Source organism: Corythoichthys intestinalis, chromosome 3 (assembly GCF_030265065.1).
Source record: "Corythoichthys intestinalis isolate RoL2023-P3 chromosome 3, ASM3026506v1, whole genome shotgun sequence".
Taxonomy (NCBI): Eukaryota; Metazoa; Chordata; class Actinopteri; order Syngnathiformes; family Syngnathidae; genus Corythoichthys; species Corythoichthys intestinalis.
In genome coordinates, this window is record NC_080397.1 from 65,615,932 (window position 1) to 65,637,563 (window position 21,632).

Here is a 21,632-nt window from a genome sequence, read left to right on the forward strand (position 1 = left end):
CAAAAGGTGGCGCTACAAAGTATTAACGCAAGGGGGCCGAATAATATTGCACGCCCCACTTTTCAGTTTTTTATTTGTTAAAAAAGTTTCAATTATCCAATAAATTTTGTTCCACTTCACGATTGTGTCCCACTTGTTGTTGATTCTTGACAAAAAATTTAAATTTTATATCTTTATGTTTGAAGCCTGAAATGTGGCGAAAGGTTGCAAGGTTCAAGGGGGCCGAATACTTTTGCAAGGCACTGTATATTAAAATAATTAAAGGACAGATTTAGTGATTTTTTTCATAAACTATTTATTTACTGCATCAAAAGTGCAAATAAACTTATCCACAGAATAGGCCCTCAAACACGGAGACCTAAAAAGTGAAAGGAGACAGGAAGATAAGTGATAAAGAATAACACTTTATGGACTTGTATGATCACAGTACTGGTTTCTAGAAAAATCTGGGAAAATAGTTGCATCATATACTCCATATAGTACTTACTTAGGGCAAACTCCTGAACAAACAATGAACAAAGTATGATGGGATCCTGAAAAATAGGACACAGAGTTGAGATGAATATTAAAATGTGTAAATTACAGCCTGTAACTATAAAAACATTCAGAGAGCATAGACCTGTTTGTATGTCTGTACCCTCATCTGTTACCTCACTGTGTCAAAAAAATGTGATAAGCCCCTATTTTTCTCATGTACTGGATCACAGTACCCAGAATATTGGCAGAATTCAAATCATAATGTGTCATTTCATAGCAACTACCATGGCCATGTCCTGTTTTTTTTTTTTTACAAGCAATCAGGGCAATTTTCTTGGAGTTGCATACACATATGCTGAAAATCGCCCTATCCTGCAATGATAAAGAATCCTTCAAAAAAAATCCTGGATCAAGACCGTGATCCGGATCACCTCTAATTCTAAATTGAATCATCTCTTCCTTGTCCCAGAGTGGACATTTCCTGAAAATTTCATTAAGATCCGTCCATAACTTTTTGAATTATACCGTACACAAACAAACCAACTTAGCAGAAGTAATTAAGTGATATTTTCACAGACTAATGTACTTACCATATCAATAAACAGTAACCTTGAACCTCCACTGCAGCAACATGGGAACCTTCAAAGTGAAAGGAGACAGAGGTGAAAAAGAATGTCACCTGATGGACTTGCTCTGATGATCACAGTGCTGGTATTTTTACACAGTTGAATCATGTTTTCTATACAGTACTTACTTAGAGGAATCCAAAAGTCTGCATGGTCAAGTGAACCTCCTGAACAAACATAGAACATGATGGGATCCTGAAAAAAGGACAGAGAGGAACAGAGATGAGATGAATATCAAAATGTGACCACGGCAGCCTTCCAAAAATGAGTGACAGCACCCTATAAGAGACAGTGAGAGGTTAAGGCTGGAAGAAAACAGCTGTTTGTATATACAATATCTCATTCTTATATTCATCCCACCTAGTGTCTTATGCATATGAGAGATAATACTTAACTAAATTAATAAAATAAGGTTACTTAAGCACTAACATAATTACAACTAGAATAGCATCATAGAAACCGTCCAGCATTAGAGAAACCCCATCATGTTAGTTTGCATGAACAGCTAGCTAAATTGCTTAACGGCCTAATTATAACTACTGGCGGTGTTAGCGAGCGCAATGAAAATAAACTACACCCACGCTTAATTCATATCTGAACCAGATAGACTGCAGTTCAACACTTCTTACCTGAAGTTCAGATTCCCCTCCACTCGGACCGCCTGCGGCCGCGGGTCTCTCCTCCTGCCTCCCCTTCCCCTCATCCACCTGACGGCCACCCCCGCCATCGTAACCTGCGGTTGCTGCTGTCGCTGAAGAGGAAGCTTCGCCGCCGGCAAACGTCTGTGTTATTTTAACACATTTAGCGGCATCCGCATGAAGGGCATGTCTCTTTCTATCTCTAATTTTTTCCGCGCCTCCTTTCCTTTTCTTGTAGTTATCCATTTTGTTTATCTCCTCTCTCTGTATGTCTGATTAATGTATATCTGATACCTCTGATCAAGAGGGAGGGGGCATCGGCCCTCGTTTGTAATTGGTCCAGCCCATAACCAATCTTGACTGATGGGCCGATCTACCAGTTTTGTGTACCAATGCGATTAATGCCGTTGTGAAACAAACAAAAAAAATCAGAACCGGCCCAAAATCGCCATCGGCCCACCGGGCAAATGCCCGGTATGCCCGATGGCCAGTCCAGCGGTGCTGGGACCCAACATGCACAGAAATGGCGAAGTTCAAGCCGTGGCTGTACCACAAAAATCAAGGTGAGTGTTCGGAATTGTGCACCTATCATTTTTAATAATCGTATTATTTTACCTTAAATTGTGATAATTAAAAGGTTCATTGTCTATAAACTGGCATATCCTTATCGAAAAAAATTACAAAACAGATGGCGTATTTGGATTGAAAGAAGTGTTTTTCATCTCATTGAAACAAATCAATATATGAATTTGTACTAACAATCAGAAAAGTAACTCCCACAAAGACACTCCAGTTTGAACTGAAGTTAGATTAGCTAATGTAAATTGAACATATTTGATTGAAATCCAAATGGGTAATCCATTGAATGTGTTTCAGAATATGGACCAGGTCAGCACGATGTCAAAGATGGCATCACAGACTTATGAATGTGGAGTGCTGTTGATGGCAACCGTCGGCCATTGCGTTGACAGTGCCCATCTCAACAGTGAACTGTGAGATTTTTCTTCAATGAACTGAGTAAGACATTTGGTCAACTGTACAATGTAAGGAGTAGGGAATGTGAATAAAGTAGACATAGAATGCTGGAATAAAATGGACATGGAATGCTGTTGGGCAAACAAGTAAATTCCAGATTGACTGTGGCGCTACATGTAACGTCATCCCAGTTAACATGCCAAACCCTGAAACAAAACTTGAAGACACAAACACAGTCTTAGTAATGTACAATAAAAGTAAAATGAAACCACTAGGAAAGTGAAGCTAAGAAACCCAAGAAACCAAAAACTATCAGCTGGTGGATAAAGATGGCACCATTCCAATACTGGGTAAACGAGCCAGTGAGGCCATGAAGCTGATAAAAGTGCACTATGAAAACATTCTGGCAATAGACAGCATTGTTACTTCACAAAAGCCCACACATGACCGGTGGACGATGAAACAAATAAAGGAGGAGTATGCGGAAGTATTCACAGGAGACGGCTGTCTTGAAGGAGAATACAAAATGGAGATACAGTGGGGCAAATAAGTATTTAGTCAACCACTAATTGTGCAGGTTCTCCCACTTGAAAATATTAGAGAGGCCTGTAATTGTCAACATGGGTGAACCTCAACCATGAGAGACAGAATGTGGAGAAAAAAAACCTGAAAATCACATTATTTGATTTTAAAGAATTTATTTGCAAATCATGGTGGAAAATAAGTATTTGGTCTATATCAAAAGTTCATCTCAATACTTTGTTATGTACCCGTTGTTGGGAATAACGGAGGCTACAGGTTTTCTGTAACTCTTCACAACCTTTTCACACACTGCTGCTGGTATTTTGGCCCATTCCCCCATGCAGATCTCCTCTAGACCATTGATGTTTTGGGGCTGTCGTTGGGCAACACGGACTTTCAACTCCCTCCTCACCCATGGCGTCAAAATGATAACAAGAACGGTGAGCAAAAATCTCAGAACCACACCGGGGGGACCTAGAGAATGACCTACAGAGAGCTGGGACCATAGTAACATAGGCTACTATCAGTAACACAATACGCCGCCAGGGACTCAAATCATGCACTGCCAGACGTGTCCCCCCTGCTGAAGAAAGTACACGTCCAGGCCATAACACATTCTCCCAGTCATGTCTGCGGTTCGCTCGAGAGCATTTGGATGATCCAGAAGAGGACTGGGAGAATGTCATTTTGTCAGATGAAACCAAAAATGTAACTTTTTGGTGGAAACGCTACTTGTGATCCTAAACACACAACAAAGGAGTGGCTTCGTAAGCGTTTCAAGGTCCTGCAGTGTCCTAGCCAGTCTCCAGATCTCAACCCCATAGAAAATCTGTGGAAGGGAGTTGAAAGTCCGTGTTGCCCAATGACAGCCCCAAAACATCCCTGCTCTAGAGGAGATCTGCATGGAGGAATGGGCCAAAATACCAGCAACAGTGTGTGAAAAGCTTGTGAAGAGTTACAGAAAACGTTTGACCTCCATTATTGCCAACAACGGTGACATAACAAAAGTATTGAAATGAACTTTTGGTATAAACCAAATACTTATTTTCCGTCATGATTTGCAAATAAATTCTCTAAAAATCAAACAATGTGATTTTCTGTTTTTTTTCCTCCCCACATTCTGTCTCTCTTGGTTGAGGTTTACCCATGTTGACAATTACAGGCCTCTATAATATTTTCAAGTGGGAGAACTTGCACAATTAGTTGTTGACTAAATACTTACTTGCCCCCACTGTACATGAAACAGTGAAACCAGTACAACTCCCAAAGAAAAGTGTTCCAGTCGTTATGATGAAGCCGCTAAAAGAGGACCTTCAGCGCAGAGCAATAATGGCACGAGTAGAATGCAGTGCGGACTGGATTAGAGGGATGGTTGAGGGACAGAAACCAAACCGGAAGCTCAGAGTCTGCATTAATCCAAAACCTTTGAACAAGGCATTAGAGCGTCGTCACTTCCCATTAGCCACTATTGAAGACATACTACGGGACCTGTCTGCAGCCTAAGTCAAAAGTGGTCTCTGACATGTCAAGCTAGAGGACAAATCCAGCTACCTCACAACATTTTCCACTTTGTTTAGACGTTACAGATGGCTGAGGATGCCGATTGGAATAAGTCCTGCTCCCGAGATTTTTCAACAAAAGCTGACACAGGCATTGGAGGACCTTCCTGGTTTGTACATTATTGCAGATGATGTGCTGATCACAGGACAAGGTGAGGCCCAAGAAGTTGTTGAATGTGATCATGATAACAAACTGAGACTTTTTCTTGAACGATGCAAACAGAAAGGCTTAAAATTGAATGCAGAAAAATTCTAATTGAGGCAAAAGGAAGCCACGTACATTGGACATATCCTAACTGCAGAGGGACTGAAAATAGATCCAGAAAAAGTACATGCTGTAACAAAAATGCCAATACCAGTGGATGTCAAAGCAGTCCGGAGACTCCTGGGTATGGTGAAATACCTAGCAAAGTTTTGCCCTCACCTGTCTGACCAATGTCAAGCTTTGAGACAATTACCATATAATAAGGACAGTAAGTGGAAATGGACAACAGTACATGAGGAGACATTCACCAAACTGAACGAGACTATAGCAAATGCTTCAGTATTGAAATATTATTACCCAGAGGAATAACTGACTGTACAGCAGGGGTGAAAGTGGCCAAAATTTCTTGCCGGAACTCCCTTGGCTCCAGCACCCCCGTGACCTTCGTGCGCTTTAGCGTCTCAGAAAATAAATGAATGAATTAATAGGTTTCCTACATGCATTAGGCTGCTGCATTACACTGGAACAAGGCATGAATGAGAAACCGATTTCCATTCAAAATTGTATTTTTTCACTGATTTACAAAATTCCATCTAAAACTCCATCTAATTTTTTATATTTCCTCAAATTTAAAAGCGAAACCTCAATTTTAACTATTCAAGAACATAGGATATACTTTAAAATAGAAGATAATATACTGTAAACACTTTTTTTTCATAATAAATATATAGAATTCCTTTTAGAAAAACAAAAAATGTACAAATGACATATTATGCACAGTGAAATGGGATATATTTTGAAGAAAAAGCAAGCTGACTTTTTTTAATTTTAAGGAAATAAGTAGCCTTACATAAATGAACAAAAATAAGTACACATTAACATGGAACGTGTTCTGAACCACCCAAATAAAATAAACTCTTTCCTTTCTTTTAAAGATCTGATCAATTTTCCGTTGCATTGCACCTTTAATTAAACAAGCTATTTTTTTTGTAGAGAATAGATCTTAAGCCCGAACCCAACCCGATCCGACCCAAGTGGCGCCCAAAATGTAAATTATTTTCGTTCGGGTCGCGCCAGACTTCTCTCTCGCTTTTGTTTTTTTGAGTAAATTTTTATTCATATATGTAAACTAAAACGATGTATGGGTGTTGAACTAAGGAATACTTTTTATCAAATAAATAATTTGGATAAAACGGAGGGAGACGTGAACGCTCTTTTTAATCTTCCCTTCTCGCCCCGGTGCCCTCCGAGTCCACATCCTGGTATTTCCTTTTCGATACATAAGAAGTGAAAAAGAAACTGAAGACTGAGTATACAGTAGGAAAAGGAGAGTGGGGCATGGAAAGGCTTCAAATTGATTGTTGAAGATGCGATACAGAAACCTGTGTCGGCTTAGCTGAATGTAAATGAATGTCACGCTTTGCTCTCATACAAGAAATATATTTAACAAACTTTTCCAGCGTTATTTCGTTGTGTAAATGCATTTATAATAATCATACAATTATGTAGACTATTTAAACAATGAAAAAACTTGCGTTTTTTTCTGCCAACTCGAAGAAATTAAAATAAATGTCAATCCACTATATCTGCCTGATAGAATAGACACACAAATATAAGAGATATTATGTTTATTGTTTAACTGGGAGACTTCGTTACAAAAGACAGGCTTTGATTTGTTATCATTATGAACAGGCATTGTCACAAATGCGATCACACAAAACGCAACCACGCATCACATCCCTGCATTTCCTCCTCCACTTGAGTCCTAACAAATAAAAAATAAAATCCCGGTTTTTTTTTTTTTTTTCGGGTTCGGACCTGCAAATCAAGTGAATTGATCGGGCCGGGTCGGGCTGGATTTTTTAGACCCCTACTAGTCAGATACAGAGAGATGCTGGGAAGCACTATGCAGGATAAATAAATGAATAATAAATATCGGTGGAAATGGATGACGCTACACAAGCTCTTTATTGGGCTTGTTGTTAACACTTGTGTCTGTAAATCTGACGTTAGTAGATTTTTCTTATTGGAGATGCGTGTGCGCCAGCGTGGCAGGTTTTTTTTAAACATGGGGTTTTGACAGTTGCCGTCATATTTTCGGGATCAAAGCACAGTATGCCATAACGGCGTTCCACTTCCGTATTTCATAGCGGAAAGCCGATCCGGTGCATTCCGGCTCACTTTCACCCCTGCTGTACTGTGTTACGCCTCTCACACAGGCTCGGCCTCAGCTCTCATTAAAAAGGTAAGCCTATCGCCTTCGCTAGCAGAGCACTCACACAAACAGAGCGGGGGAATGCTCAAATAGAAAAGGAACTACTGGCTGTGGTGTTCAGCATGGAGAAGTTGCACCAGTACACTTATGGACACAAAGTAACGGTACAAAGTGATCATAAACCAATAGAAACCATAGTGAGGAAGCCACTTTTGAGTGCGCCAAATAGACTTCAGAGGATGCTGATGCGCATTCAGAGAAATGATCTAGAAGTGAGACATGTACCAGGAAAATACATGCATCTTGCTGACGCACTTAGGAGAGCTTATCTTCCCGAGCATTCAGTGGAAGGCTAGGAGGAAGCTGAAATTGAAACTGTTAATATAGTACTACATTTACCTATTTCAGAGGACGGATTGACTGCAATCCGATCTGCAACAAGAGAAGATGAAACACTACAGTTGCTCATTAAAACAATGAGCCAGGGGTGGCCAGACAGCAAGCACCAGCGGAAATTGGGCCGTTCTTCTCATTTCAGGATGAACTGAGGTATCAGGATGGAATAGTGTTCAGAGGAGGACGTGCTATCATACCAAATGCACTGCGCAGGGAGATCACAAGCCGTTTGCACTCCTCACATCTAGGTGTAGAGGGTTGCCTGCGGAGAGCTGGAGAGTGTTTTCTGGCTTGGAATGACTGATCAAATCAAAACTTATATTGCTCAATTTGACATTTGCAGATCAGTGGACAATAAACAACAAAAACAAACACTGATTCCTCATGAGATGCCTAACATACCCTGGGTGAAGGTGTGTACTGATCTTTTCTCCTTTGACAACAAGGATGATCTTACACAGTTGACTATTCCAATATATGGGAGATAGACTACCTGCCTGGTGCGAAATCCACTACTGTGATTAAGAAGTTGAAAGCCCACTTTGCTCGCCAAGGCAGACATTGTGATTTCAGACAATGTGCATCACAGGAGTTCGTGAGATTCAGCCGACTTTGGGAATTCAAGCAAAAGACCTCGTCAACTGGATATCCACAGAGCAACGGCAAAGCAGAATCGGCAGTGAAGACGGCAAAGAGGAACCGGAGACATCTCAGGCATGCTCAAGGACTTGCGCTTAGTGAGCCCAAGAACATCAAGGCTGAGATTCAAGTGAAGATGGAGTCTTCTCCTCCCCATTCTCTCACCGAGAGAAGAGCTGCTGTTGTCACTGGTGACAGTAATACACCTGTGACCACCAGAGCTTGTATCGTTGTGACACCACAACATTTCAAGGATTTTGTGACTTTGAGAAGGAGAATGGTAGAAAAAAAAATATTGTTCTGTTTATATAGAAATGACTGTATATGCTACAATGTTCAAAAATGGTGAATGTTGACCACAACGTTTACGTACTGTTGGTTTTAAGTCGTGTTATAGAGCTTTCCAAAGTCAGACTAACCTGATCATATTTTTGAAAATGTTTTTTATGTTCAATTTATTTTTCAGATTTGGAGGTATTGTTATAAAGGAGAATGCTCTCAGAAAAGAGAAAGGATGTAACAATAGGAACTATTTCTATTTGGTTTGATGTTGGAGAGGGACATATATAAGTGACGGACAGGAAGTCTATGTTGTGTTACTGTTGTTATGGTCCGAGCTGCCGGGAATGCAATAAAAGCTGACTCAAATGAGTTCAGGAACTAAATTTAACAATAAAAAGCATATTTTAGTACATTGTATGTGGGTTACGTAAAATATGAAGAGAACGACGTAAAATGTCCACCAATTCTGGAATTAGGCTTTAGCCGTACAGCTAAAATGATAGATGTCTTTTAATGAACATAGTACATAGATCACTTCCACTTTCCCAAGCGTGAGGAAAGTTTCTCTTTCACCAGAAGTAGAATAAGGTTTTGATTGTGCCACTGTATTTCATAATCTCTGTGGCGGGGCTCTTGCTCGCAATGAATGGCAACCGAAGCGGTTTGATGGTTTTTCAGTGTTTTCTTTGTTAGCAGCGTTCCCAACAGTGTTCTGTGACAAAGTGCAGGAGTGATTATTTACAACCGTTTAACCAAAATTAACCATATTTACAAAAGCATTCATAGCATAACCAATAACAAAAAAAAGTCGGTGACCTGATCTGCACCGCTGCGTGACTTCAAAAGACCTAGGGAGGCTAGGTTGAGCTGACACCATCCACCTCCTCCCGAAGGTTGACAAAAGTCTCGGGAACCTCGAGAGGTAGTCAGCTACCAAGTTGGACTTTCCAGACCGGTGTTTGACATTAAACTGGAAAGGCTGCAGCGAAAGGTACCAGCATGTCAACCGGCTGTTGTGGTCCTTCATTGAGTTGATCCAAGTCAGGGCCCGATGGTCTGTCTCTAGATCAAATTCTCTACCCAATAAATAATACCTGAGAGACTCCAGAGCCCACTTGATGGCTAGTCCCTCCTTTTCCACCACAGAGTACCTGGCTTCAAGTGGTAGCAACTTCCGGCTCAGATACAGGGTTGCTCGGCTACGGGGTCGCCCTGTGCAAGTACTGCTCCGAGCCCTACATCGGAGGCATCTACCTGGACCAAGAAGCGATGGTTAAAATCTGGACTGCGCAGTACTGGAGATGAACAGAGGAGTGTTTTCACAGTCTTAAAGGCAGCTTCACAATCCTTTGTCCAAGTCACTGGATTCTTTTTGTCCTTTGTAGTCAGAGCGGTGAGTGGAGCTGCAATTGTGGCAAACTGTGGAACAAACCTGCGATACTATCCTGCAAGCCCAAGAAACGATCGCACCTTTTTTTGTGCGAGGACGAGGACACTTCTGAATTGCTTCCATCTTGTCAATTTGGGGTCGTATCTCTCCTCCACCCAGTTGATACCCTAGGTATCTGGTTTCCTGGCGTGCCCACTCACATTTTGATGCATTCAGGATCAGCCCCGCCTCCTTGATCTTCCCCAATACTACTCTCAGGTGTTCAAGATGTTCTTCCCATGTGCTACTGAAAATCACAACACTATCCAGGTAAGCTGCACTGAATGTTTCACAGCCTTGAAGAACCCTGTCCATGAGGCGTTGGAAGGTCGCTGAGGCACCATGCAGGCCAAATGGCATTACTGTGAACTGATACAGACCAATAGGTGTTCCAAAGGCAGTATATGGCCGGCTGGAGGCTTCCAGCGGTACCTGCCAATAGCCCTTACACAAGTCCAATTTTGTAATGAAACTTGCTGAGCTGATGCGATCCAAGAGGTTGTCTATTTTGGGCATAGGGTAAGCGTCAAAAGCAGAGATGGAATTCAGCTTTCAGAAATCAATGCGGATGCGCAAAGACCCGTCTTTCTTAAAAACAATGACAACTGGGCTGCACCATTCTGATGTTGATTTGCTCAATAACTCCCAGTGTCAGCATCGACTGCACCTCCTTCTTCAGCTGGTCTGTCAGTTGTTGGGGGATCCGATATGGGCGTTGACGAATGGGGTTGGTGTTCTTCAACCGGATTTTATGCTCTGTTACGGCGGTCCTGCTAGGCTCCGCCCTGAAGATTGATGGTATTTCCTCGAAGATGTTTTGAAGGCCGGCAGCTTGGTCAACCGTGAGGTGAATGACGTGAGGGTCATGCATCGGTGACCACAGGAACACCAGGATCTTCATCATCCACCTCCACCTTCGTCACTAAACAGGTGATGTCTGGATTTGCTAGAGAAGCCCCCTTTCATTCCTTGAAAAGGTTCACGGTGTAGGTCTGCTTGGACTTTTTCTTGTCAGGCTGATGTACTTCGTAAGTGAACGGTCCCATTCGTCGCAGGATGGTGTAGGGGCCTTGCCACTTTGCTAATAACTTGCTGTTGGAGGATGGAAGCAACAACAGTACTTTCTGGCCCAGCTGGAAGTCACGGTGTCTGACTTGTTGGTCATACCATAGCTTTTGCTTCTTTTGTGCCTCCTTCAGGTTCTCTTCAGCCTCCTCGAGATAGTTTGACAGGCGATCCCTCATTTGCAGCACGTACCTGATGATTCCCCTCTCACTGGCTTTGGCCTCGAATGCTGTCCATGTTTTGCTTAGCAAGTCCAAGGGTCCCTGCACGTCCCATCCATACAAAAGCTCGAAAGGTGAGAATCCAGTGGAAGCCTTAGGTACCTCTCTGTAGGCGAAGAAAGGAATGGCAGCCATCTATCCCAAACACTTCCTGTGTCGCCCACAAACTTCTGCAGCATCCTCTTCAGCGTTTGGTTGTATCTCTCGACAAGGCCGTCTGTCTAAGGATGATAAGGTGTGGTCCGCAAGGCTGTAATCCCTAACTGTTTATGGAACAACTGTAAGAGACGAGAAGTGAAATTGGTTCTTTGGTCAGTCAGGATTTCATTGGGGATCCCAACTTGGGAGAATAACTGTACGAGGCAATGGAGGACAGCTGGAGCAGTAATTGTACGTGACAGAAAGGCTTCTGGATACCTAGGGGCATAGTCACAGACTACATACTGATGGCCCCGAGCACTTCTGACCAACGGTCCAACAATGTCCATGGCGATTCGGCGAAATGGTGTGGATATTATCGGGTGTGGATGGAGGAGAGCCCTGTCAGATCTCCGAGTTGGCGATGTTTTTTGGCAGGTTGGACATGTGGTGCAATAAGTCTGTATGTCATTGTACATGCCTGGCCAGTAAAACCGAGCACTCACACGCAAGTATGTTTTGTGACACCTAAGATGTCCAACCCACGCAACATGCAATACTAATTTGCCAACAGGACGCAGGAACCACCAGACGTTTTTGAGTATTGTTAACAATGTATAGTAAGTCATTAATGAGAATAAACTGGTCTTTTCCTGTGGCACTAGAGTTAGCAATAGCCTTAGCATTCACATTCTTAAAACAGTTTTCTAGGGTCTTAATCCGTCTTTGCAATTCTGCTATATTCTCGGGTATCTTCCACCCCTCCTCAATATTCAAGTTGCTGGAGTCTGAGCGACTTAGCTTTAGCTGTTTTTCGCTTCGCCGCTGGCGTTTGGACTTTCTGGGCCCTTTGAGGCCTCCTTCACAGATGCTATCGTCCAAGTCTGGTAAGGGCTTTAAGCTAGGGTGACCATATTTTGATTTCTAAAAAAGAGGACACTCAGCCCGGCCTCAAGATACTTGAATCTTACTCGTAGTTCACTCAAAGATGCCTATATCAGTTTAATATATTTAAAGTGTGCCTCCTCACTCTGGATGGAAAAATGCAGTTTGAAAAAAAAAAAATGACTTAAAAAAAAAATATATATATATATATATATATATATATATCATGCAGACCCATTACGGAGCCCCTAAGGTGACATGGAAAAAGAAAAAAAAAGAGAGACAAAAAAAAAAGTTGACGTTAAAAAAAAAAAATGTGCCCCTAGAGGGACACGAAAGATTTTTTTTCTGTCAAAGCAAAAAAAAAAAAAAAAAAAAAAAAAAACACGAAAGTGAAAAAAAAAAAGGTCGAAGCAAAAAAAAAAAAAATGCCCCGGAAAAAAAAAGTAGAAGCAAAAAAAATTTTTTTACGTCGAATCAGAAAAAAAAAGTTGAGGTTGAAGCAAAAAAAAAAAAAAAATTACGTCGAAGAAAAAAAAAAAAAAACTGAAAAAAAACTGAAAAAAAAAAAAAAGTTAACATCGAAGCAAAAAAAAAAAAAATGTTGGAAGATAGTTGTGCCTCCAGGTCAGTTTGAGTTTTGGAAGTCGAAGGACGGATGGAGGAAGACTTGGAACGTTTCTTGCGGTCAAGAGATATCCCTCACGTGGATATTACGCGCATGAAAAGAGACAAGGTGCGTATTCATACTGTCAACGTTATCGATGTCAAAACAGCAGCATGGACGTGGACACCTGATATGTTGCCGCTACCGTTGTGTATGTAATGTAAATCAGGTTATAGCATGCATCGTTAAGTATCAAGAAAAGTACTCTATAAGTCTTTTTACGGAGCTCCTAAGGGTACATTATGGAATACTAATACGACGTGGTACAAACCGTGGGACCGTCGTTTTTTCTAGCAGTAGACTACTATTGGCTTTAAAAAAATAATCATTAACACTTCATACAAAAATACTTATGTCACAAATATGTTCTGACACTTTCGAATATGTGTAATATCGTAATTAAAGCTGCTGTAATTTTGTGCCACTACTCTGTGAATGTATCTACAGTAGTTATCATTGCGGTAAATATCATGTATTTACTCAATTTTCTGTTTGCAGGTTGATATGGCAGTAATTTCCATCATGAGTGATGAGCAAATTGGCAAATATATCACCTCATATGGTGATCGAGTAGCTACCCTTTCCTTCTGCCAACAAAAAATGTCCAGCAACAATAAAGAAACTCTTTTACAAAGGTTAAGAGACAAAATAAGCTCGAAAAAAAAAGGAGTACCGGGTGGATCCTCCACTGTGCCCCAAAATGGAGGTCAGGGAACGGCAACCGCACGGCAAAAACAAGTCTCAGCAGAAAAGACTTGCAGAAAGATTGAAACTGGATGGCTCCATTTTGATAATAATGAATACTATCAAGTGAAGACGAAAGATGGCGGAGGAACAAGACATGCTACCATAGAAAAAACCACAACTGCTGCTCAGATTTTGGAATTGGGAAAGGAGTTGTTTTTCCCAGATGGAATTTCATCCAAAGGAGAAGTTGGTGACTTTACGTTTGAGGTCTGTGATTTTAAAAGAAAGGAGATTTCACTTGATGAAACAGTTGGTAGGTTGTATGAAAAGACCAAACTGAGGCTGCTTAGATTTTACATCTGCACAAAAGAACTGGTCTCAACATCTCAAGTGGATTGTGACGATCCATTACCTGTTAGCATGTCTGAGGGAGCACTTTCACAGTGGATGGGAGAAGAAGATCATGCTTATACGTGTGTACGGAATCATGAAAACTCATCTGACAGTGACCGACATGAGGAGGTTCGTGTCAGTTGGTCCAATATTTTTGTATGTGCACTAAAAACTGGGGGCTATCATAACAACGAATTTACGGTAATATATTGGCAGCTGAAGTTATTAGAATTTTACTTCTAACTTTTTTGGGGGGGAAAAACTATTACCGCAAATGTTTGTGAAATTAACACCTAACTACTGTATTTTCCGCACTGTACGCTGCACTCAAAAGCGTTCAATTTTCTTAAAAGCATCGCTTTATAGTACGATGCGCCTTATATATGGAATCAATATTGTTTAATCATGGCATGACATTCCCTTTAGCAAAGTACCATCTAGTCACTAGTGGATGTATAACGCAACACCAACCATAACTTCTACTACTACTACTACTACTACTACTAATGCGCCGTATAATGCGATGCGCCTATTTATGAAACCAAATTTGAAAATAGGCCATTCATTGAAGGTGCACCTTAGACTCAAATTGCGCCTTGTAGTGCGGAAAATACAGTACTACAAAAAGAACTCCATTTTAACTTGTTTACAACAAACAAATGTATATTAGATATACAAGTAATTGGTCTGATGGTAACATAACTGTGCTGCCTTTTCATCCCTCTGCAATTGAGGTTTGAACCTGTGCTGCCACTGTAGCAGTCAAGCATGTTGATTAACAAATGGCACTGGCCTATCATCTTCACATTCTTCTTGTGCGTGTTTGTTGGGGTGCATCACAAAAACTGAAGGAAGGTTGAAGATACTCTAATAACCTTACACTTGCATATTTTTTTTGCTGGAAATCCCAATCTATATTGTTTGCATGGCTTTTAATCCAGATAAAATGTTTTACCAACCCATGATCTTAAACTACTGCTGACAATAAGTTGTGTTATTTTGATTTGTTTCAGAATCTGCATCTGAAACCAAGATTTAAAAAACCAAGAGGAATTTCGGAGACTGGGAGGGCAAATTGGGAAGAAATATCCCAACCCTCTTCTTCAACCCACACAGCCAATAGAGAAACAGACATCGGCCAGGGGCATGACACCAACACAAATGACACAGTTTGGGTGAATCTCCCAAATTCTAATGATTTTCCCGACCCGAGCTTTGAAATTATTGACCTGACCAGAGTAATTAATGATGACTTGACACAAACTGAGACAGAAATCATCTTCCATGATACTTTTGATGAGGCGGATACAGTAGTATGGGATCCAGATGACAAACTTGGCGGATTCGATGGAGGTGATGATGAGTCTGTTTTAACCTTTCGGGTAAGGAGGTAGAAATACTAATACAAGTATTTTTTCCGTTGAATGGCGAAAATGTACTGCCTATGTTAATTGTCAGCACTTCATGACAGTTATCTGACAAGAAAGTTAGCCATTTTCCTTTTACATTTCAAATCATTGTTAGATCGCTCCATCAAATGTGTGTTTGTGTTTTTAGGGAAAATGCAGAAAGAATAATTGATGTGAAATTCAGATTTGGAAAAAGAAAGCATTCTAACATGCTACAATTAGGCTATAAACTCAAGAGGTCAACTTGTAATAGCTTAGTCATCTAATATATTATGTTTAATTCATCAGAATGCTGAAAAGAATGGTGAGACCGTACAGGCATTACAACTGCCATTGCCTTCAGCTAATGACTTCCCTTCGCAAGTTGCCCAGTCCATACATTGTGAGGCAATGCAAGTGGCACAGGTAAGGTCTATTACAACTATTGTCATTTATCGTGTATCACATGCTCATGTCGATGTTAGGCTCCAGAATTACCCTTTAAAGGTCTGCTATGATGTCATTTGACTCACCAGTTTAAATTCCAAAGGTACTGGTAAAAAAAAAAATGGAACATAGATGAGATGTCATTTGACTCACCAGTTTAAATTCCAAAGGTACTGGTAAAAAAAAAAATGGAACATCAAATATCAAATTATATAAAAGTGTATTTCAGTCTTGTTCAAGAGAGGCTTGACACCAGGAACGTAATAGCAGAAATTCATGTTTGGCGTACTTTTGTACGACGGAGTATTAGGGCCAAATAAAAAAAAAAAAAAGGACTGATATTAAAGTCGTACTGATACTTTAAGGCAAAAAAAGTTTAACTGTTATTACGAAAAAAAAAAAGTCATATTATTACATAGAATAATATAACTGAATAAGACGCTACGCACTTTACGTACATGGGCCTTAGCTAGGAACTACGACAAAGCATTAGTATAAATACTTCTATTGATTTTAATTTTATGTAGATGAGCCAAAGAATAAAGGAGTTCTTTATCTATGAAGCTGATTCTAAAATATTGACTCAGGAGATGCAAAATATTAGTCAAATATACAATTATGTCACTTACGTAAAACTACAGAAAGCTAATATGTGGCTGGGAGCCAAGATGAAGTATTGGTATAAATCTTTCAATTAATAAAAACAAGATGCGACAATGTTGTTTTTTTTCAATACGTAAAGTAAGCAGCAGTTTATTCGTCTACATTGGCCCGACACAATAATACTTTTATTCCCGTAGTAATGGTACCACTTCTATTTCCTCGTCGTAACAATACAGCTTGAATCTTGTAGTCCTTTTTTTTCCTTTTTATTTGGCCCCAATAATCCGTAGTACTAATATTTCGTCATACTTCTGTGTGTGGTGGTACCTGAGGCACTAACTCCAGCTGCAGTGCAGTCTACTCTTTGTCAATCTCCCCCACATTTTAGAATGGGTTTCTCTCATAAGCCTCTCCAAGGTGAGGATATTTGTATTGTTTGTCCACATTTTTCTACCACATCTTTTCCCTCCCTAAGCTTGTCTATTGATGTCCGTGGACACAGAGCTGTGTGAACAGACAGGCTTACTAGTAATGACATTTTGTGCCTTGCCCTTCTTGTGCAAGGGGTTAATGGTTGTCTTATGGACAACTGCCATGCCTGCATCTTCCCCATGGTTGCATAGCCTACAGAACTAGACTAAGAGACCATTTAAAGGTCTTTGCAGGTGTTATAAGTTCCATATAGTGTCTTTTATATTAAACCTTTTCTAAATGTTTTAATATTCTGAGATACTCAATTTGGAGTTGTTAGGATTTGAAAGTTATAATCAAAATAAGATAAGTAATCACTTGATATGCATCACTCACAATATAATACACAAGTTTTAGTTTTTTTGAATGGAATCAGTGACATGAAATGTTTCATGATATTCCAATATTTTGATTAACACCTGTACTCTGAAATTCACACTTTACAATGTAGCTTATTTCTTAAATGTAGGGGTGTATTCTTTAGGGTTTCACACTAATGTGGTAAACATTTTACATCTGCTTAATTGATTACACAAATTTTTGCTTGAATGTGTTGTTCTTCTTATAGGAGAGCGGGCCGAATCTTTCACTGCAAGACTTGCCCTCAGATTTAGACAGCTATCTGTCTTCGTCATCCTCACCTGACAATGAAGGAAATCCAAAGCGCACACGACATGCATCCATTTGTAGGATTAAGGTTGTTGATGATCTCTTGTCTGTGTTTATGGACAGTGGCATAATGAAGTTCAATCTAACATTTAATTTAGTCAATGAAAGTGGTGTTGATGATGCCGGAGTGTCAAGGGAGGTTTACACTGCATTTTGGGAACAGTTTCTTGAACACTGTGAAGGGGAAACAGAGCGAGTTCCAAGGTTGAGGCCAGATTTCTGTGAGGCTGAATGGCAAGCAGTCGGGCGGATCTGGGTCAAAGGATTGTTAGATCATGGTGTCATTCCAGTGAGGCTGTCAAAGGCTTTCATCTTAGCTTGCATCCATGGCATTGACTCAGTTGATGTAGATGTTCAAATGTCATCATTTCTTAACTACCTTCCACCCACAGAGAGATCAGCTGTTGAGAAGTGCCTTCAGGGCACAATGGAGGAAAGTGATGATGAGGACTTGCTTGACCTTTTTACAAGGATGGGTTCCCACATCCTTCCTCCAAAAAACAGCTTGCAGCCTGCCATTGAGACAATGGCTCATAAAGCTCTTCTACAAGAGCCCAAATATATAGTTGATTGCTTCTCCTCACCAATGGTTCTTGTCTATCAGAAACTACCTGATAAGGGAAGTGTGTTGTCCCTGTACGACTCAAAGAAAGCCACAGGCAAAAGATTGTTGCAACTTTTTCAAACAACAAAGGTAGTGCTGTCTCAGGTGGAGCCGTTAACCTTAAGCTATCTCCAGCGTTACGTGAAAAATGCTGATCAAACCAAAGCTGAAAAAATACTGCGTTTCTGGACTGGTTCCTCTGTCATTTGCGTAGACAAAATTATGGTATGCTTTAATGGTGAAACTGGCCTTAACAGACAGTGGCGGAGCTAGACTTTTATTCTTGGGGTGGCCAGGGGGTGGCCGAGGCTATTTAAGGGGGTCCAAAGACTATAACAATACATTTTTTTCTTGACTTATCAATTGCAATCAGAGTGTCAAATGTTGAAATGTACATACTAACCACACAGGTGATGAGATTTATGTATATAATTAGTTTATTAACTTGATAATAACTATATTTTTAAAAAATGGTGAAAATTCACCAACACATTCACAGTTACTCATACGACCCCCCCACCCCCACCCCCCTTCTCTCTTATCAACATCTTAACGATGTAAAAAATGTTAAAACACAACTTGGTAACAACTTTTCAATCAGTCATTAATAATAACTATTTTTTACAAAAACGGTGAAAATGCACCAACACATTCAAAGTTACCCACACGACACCCCCCCCCCCCACACACACACACACACACACACACTTCTCTCTTATCATATCAATATCTTAACGATGTAAAAAATGTAAAACACAACTTGGTAACAACTTTTCAATCAGTCATTAATAATAACTAATTTTTACAAAAGTAGTGAAAATGCAACAACATATTCATAGTTACTCACACACACAGTGTACAGGTCTTAACTAAGACAAGGCGTACTATTTGACTCCCAAACTGTCCTTGGTCTAAGTAGAACATAGTGAAGAGCTTAGTCATGTCTGAATTTGTATGTCATTATGTCACTAAATTATTTCCAGGAGATTGTAGATAAGTGATGTACGCAAAATAATTAATCCAAATATTTTAAGATAACTTTTAAGATAAATATATTTCCATACAATGGCTTCCATACTAGTGGTATGGAAGCCATTGTATGGAAATATATAGTAGAACTACTACTATAGAACTAAATATAAAAAAATCAAGTTCCATACTTCCCATACTCACGTAGGAAACCTGTATCTGAAAAATTACTGCTGAAGTGAGCATGTGACTGCTTCTCAGACCAGAGAAGCTGCTTCTCTGCTCTGACTGACCTGGTGATGGGCAGTGTGTGCCAGATTCTTTCTCATCCTGAGCCTGACTCGTCCCAGACTTGGATCGCTTTAAAAAGAGGTTATAAATCTTCGCCCCCTGCCTTTTCATTCTGAACTGTCCCTATGAAACAATGAGCCAGTCCTGTTAACGTTACTCCTAGCATCACTCCTAATCACACAATGTTGGTAAATGATTAAATCCCTACTTCAAGCCTTTAAAAATTCAGGGCAAATAAACCACCGTAGACACAAATGTAATATTCTGACTTTTAAGCTAGTTGACAGCAGGCCCGGCCGGCCAACTACCGTGTTCACGTGACGTTTCATTTAAGGCAAGAGAGCATGAGACAGCTGGCTAATGCTCTACAATTATTGGAGAAACATGTATGTAAATAGCGACCCAAATGAATTAAAAATAGAAGTTAATATCGAACGGCTGTTGGAAGCTGGACGACATGAGATATATGCCTTGGCTCTCTGTTTTAGCGACAACAAAAAATCTCCTTCCTACAAATTTAAACATTGACTCATTAGGACACCAGCATAAAACTTACATTACGACGAGGATTTCAGTGGCTTGAAGGCAGGGTATCCAATTTCGTCTCCTTGTCACTTTGTTTATCTTCCGTGTTCCGTTCCGTCAACGATGACCAAGTACTCAAATCTTCCTCCGTTTCAGTGGCGATTCTTCTTCTCCTCATGAAAGCGAATTTGCAACGCTTTGTGGTACATAGCGCCAACTACTGTACAGGAAGGATTTAGCAGTCGGTGCCGCGATATGTCATTGTCAATCATCTGGGGTGGCACCTGGGGGGTCCAATCAGATTTTAGGGGGGTCCAGTGCTACCCCGGCCCCCCCTCTAGCTCCGCCACTGTTAACAGAAGGCCTGTTGCTCATACTTGTGGAGCCACACTTGAGGTCCCGTCCACGTATAGTTCATATCCTGAATTTCGCACGGAGTTTGACAACATCCTTGCTAGTAACTACTTAGAAATGGACATCCTTTGAACACGAGAATGTCTGTGCAGGCTTAATATTAACAGACCTGACTTCATTTTTCAATTGTTGTTATAGCTAGGCTCCACCTAGCCCTTTATTTTTTGTTTTCGCGTTTTCATGTTGGTGTCATCAGCCTCCCTCAAATTTACAAAGCCTGCATACTTACTTTATTGTCACATTGAAGAAATGTCAAAAGAAAAAAAAAAAAAAGATAGTTGATCCCCTCTCGCACCACTCTCTTAGTATGATCAAGACAAGACCTCTTGTTACGTTGACATTTTGTATTTTGAAACAGGAAAGAGGGAACTTTTTTGTTAAATCCCCCCCTCCTAGATAATCCATAGTTTGTGCTCCTTAAAATTATGCTTTTTAGGAATTTTTAGGTTTCATACGAGAGTATTTTTGAGAGCCTTTCAGCTCAGTATCATGGGGTCCTAGATGACTTCAAACTATGCAGTAATTTCCTTTCCCCCCAGTGTAACAATACATAACTGACGTTGCAACACAACACTAGAGATGAAACTTATGTTGGATGTCTGAAGTCATGATGTCAATTTCATTTGAAAAGTGTAATTACACACAAAATGCGGACGGGTACCCAGGCTACCTATAGTTATTCTACTCAGAAAGAAAAACTTTGTATTTTTCTGTTTGTTGTGCAGTGAAAGTAAATGCCACTTATCCTTTTTTATTTTTTGGGATATTTTGCTTTTTTGGGCTGGACCAGCAGTTAGTAATGCTACATTGTCACTGGACTAATTGTTAATGTTAATATATTGTATTGAGAATAGTTCTGAAAATTTGCACTGGTAGGAGAAGAGTCTCCTTGTTTAAAACGTTTTTCCATTTCTAGGAAATGTTCACAATAAAGTCTGTTTCAACACACATACTTGAACTCATAGTTGTTTCTGTAGAGCAAATTGAAATTTGTAAAACTCTTAGATTTATAAATCTTTATTTATATTTGTTGTATGAAAGCCAAGTTCTAAACAAAGACACCACCTGTTGACCAAATTGAGGAGTAATTACTAATACGTATACATTTTGAGAGTGCCATCTTTTTCACTTGATTCCGATCCTCTGTGGGGAAAAAAAAGGTTTTCCGGACAATGTCTCATGACATGAACAGGGACATCTCCAGTTACATGCAGGTACATGGTCCGTGTCTC

The 21,632-nt window shown here is 40.2% G+C and overlaps 1 protein-coding gene and 1 long non-coding RNA gene across 2 annotated transcripts; one reads left to right on the forward strand and one right to left on the reverse strand.

Moving 5' to 3' along the window:
• Positions 1–276: 276 nt before the first annotated feature.
• LOC130912773 (uncharacterized) lies at positions 277–20,132 on the reverse strand. Its single transcript, XR_009062640.1, has 5 exons — positions 20,018–20,132; positions 1,232–1,298; positions 1,068–1,116; positions 488–533; positions 277–358 (listed from the first exon to the last, which is right to left on the reverse strand). It is a non-coding gene; the product is annotated as an uncharacterized LOC130912773 (long non-coding RNA).
• Positions 12,897–18,792, forward strand: LOC130912772 (uncharacterized). Its single transcript, XM_057830789.1, has 4 exons — positions 12,897–14,148; positions 15,033–15,401; positions 15,717–15,833; positions 17,497–18,792. Exons 1-4 carry the CDS (start codon positions 13,444–13,446, stop codon positions 18,472–18,474), a joined length of 2,169 nt encoding a protein of 722 aa, XP_057686772.1. The 5' UTR covers positions 12,897–13,443; the 3' UTR covers positions 18,475–18,792.
• Positions 20,133–21,632: the final 1,500 nt, after the last annotated feature.

Coding starts and splice junctions, on each gene's coding strand:
- LOC130912772 (XM_057830789.1), top strand. CDS start 13,444: ATGGCAGTAATTTCCATCATGAGTGATGAGCAAATTGGCAAATATATC. Junction 14,149..15,032: donor ACAGTGACCGACATGAGGAG/GTTCGTGTCAGT, acceptor GATTTGTTTCAG/AATCTGCATCTGAAACCAAG. Junction 15,402..15,716: donor AGTCTGTTTTAACCTTTCGG/GTAAGGAGGTAG, acceptor TTAATTCATCAG/AATGCTGAAAAGAATGGTGA.